The following is a 1,663-nucleotide window of genomic DNA, read 5'->3' as shown; positions in this document are numbered from 1 at the left end:
GAACCACGTTCCTGCAACGAGGACAAGATGAATTGCCAAGCGCTTGCGTCCAAATGAGTCGCTGTGCGTGAAAGATTGTACACGGTTCTTGAGTTTCCCCCACCCCTGTTGCGTCGATTGCCCTTCCTTCTTTCCACTTGCCTCACAATCTCACGGAAACGCCATTCATACGCCAGACAAAACCTGGAGAGGCGGACAGAAGCTGTTATGCATAAGAGGACAGAGAATCCCATCCCAATCGAGCCTACAGCCAGGCGGCTTTGATTATCCACAGGAAGCTCCATCCCCGCGCCCATGGCGACAAGCGCTTGTGCGATGGCCTAGAAATGTACCACGGATTGGACGCACTGGTCTTGCAGGACTGGATCAATGGCGATTATGTGGCATCAATCGCAGATGAGATACATCATAGTCTGGAGTAGCTGTGCAATGGACGGGAGAAAGGGGGTTCGAAATTAGATGGTGACTTCAGTCGAGGAATCAATGTGAAGTGCGGGTGACACCCGCGATTATCAAATATTATTCATGAAAGTGAAGACCCAGGTAAACGTGTGACTCAAATTAATGTCACACACATACTCCGCGTTTATCTTTCCTGTCTGCCGGTCAAATGGGGCATTTTACCATTTTTTGGGGTCCCGACCTCGAAATTTTGGCGCGAAAACGTCTGGTTGAAGCCCGGTTGCCATGTTGCCGGCGTCTCAGCCAGGCCTCTCGATTACCCCCACACGTTCCAAACACGGTACCCCTGCACCTTTTATTCAGCAGAATCTCGTTTTCTCGCACGCCGTGTACAGGGACAAGACTTTGCTCAGCGGGCACGACTGTACGCAGGGAAGTAACAGTGACCAATGGCGCGAATGAAGCAGCACCAGCTTCGACACCACCACGTTCTACGTGCCGCATGTCTGCTGCTGCTTGTTTCGATTACGGGCATTGCTGCATTCAAACTACCTTACAGTCATTGCAATTTTGTCCAAAATCACATGCAAGCCCGTAAAGGTGCGTGGGGGCAAAGATGAGAGGGAAAGTTGTGATAAAAGACATGTCTCGGGTCGCCCCCCCGGCGGGGGCCTGATCCGTCCCTTCGTCGCACTCACGCTTGGCCTCTTGTCTCCATGTTCTATGCCTTTATGACCTACAGGGAGGGTCTTTATGAATCAAGCATCAGATGACTGCGACCGCAGGAGCCTTTTGAGCGCAGGCGCCGTCCTATCCTCCTTTTTTGCCCTTTCCCTCTCTTCGACCCCGTACGTGCATGAATGGGACACAATTACTGGGCACTGAAGGTCATCTGTGCAAGCCTTGCGCCTTACATGAGTGTAGTTGAAAAGACGAAGCGTGCAATGCCAAGCATGCTTGCGTTGGGCCTCTTTTCCCTCATTCTACGTTGTCGCCCACCATTCCCCCCTGTACATATCCTGGCTACCGTCGTTTCCCCCATCTCCCCACCTCTCTCAACCAGTCCCGCCAGGGCCTCCGTGGCCTTTGATCCGGACCGCTACGGCGACAAGGAATTGAAGATCGCCACCGTGAACAAGCTGAAGCAGAAACTCCGTAACGCCATTGCGGGCGATTTGTCGCTGGCTGTTTCCTTTGTGCGGCTGGCGATCAACGACGGTGGGTACCCGGGGGAGGAAGGAAAGAAGGGGGGGCATGTGGG

General features: G+C 53.3%; 1 protein-coding gene across 1 annotated transcript; it reads left to right on the top strand.

The window, feature by feature from the left end:
* Positions 1-986: 986 nt before the first annotated feature.
* On the top strand, positions 987-1,619 carry NGA_0439800 (uncharacterized protein; the record flags this gene model as incomplete). Its single annotated transcript, XM_005853780.1, has 3 exons — positions 987-1,002; positions 1,145-1,250; positions 1,466-1,619. Coding segments are annotated over 3 exons (276 nt in total), but the record flags the coding sequence as incomplete, so codon positions are not given.
* Between the last annotated feature and the right edge of the window lie 44 nt (positions 1,620-1,663).

Source organism: Nannochloropsis gaditana, assembly GCF_000240725.1.
Source record: "Nannochloropsis gaditana CCMP526 unplaced genomic scaffold scaffold744, whole genome shotgun sequence".
NCBI classification, from domain to species: domain Eukaryota; class Eustigmatophyceae; order Eustigmatales; family Monodopsidaceae; genus Microchloropsis; species Microchloropsis gaditana.
Note: the sequence above shows the minus strand (reverse complement) of the source record. Positions and strands in the feature narration are given on the sequence as shown.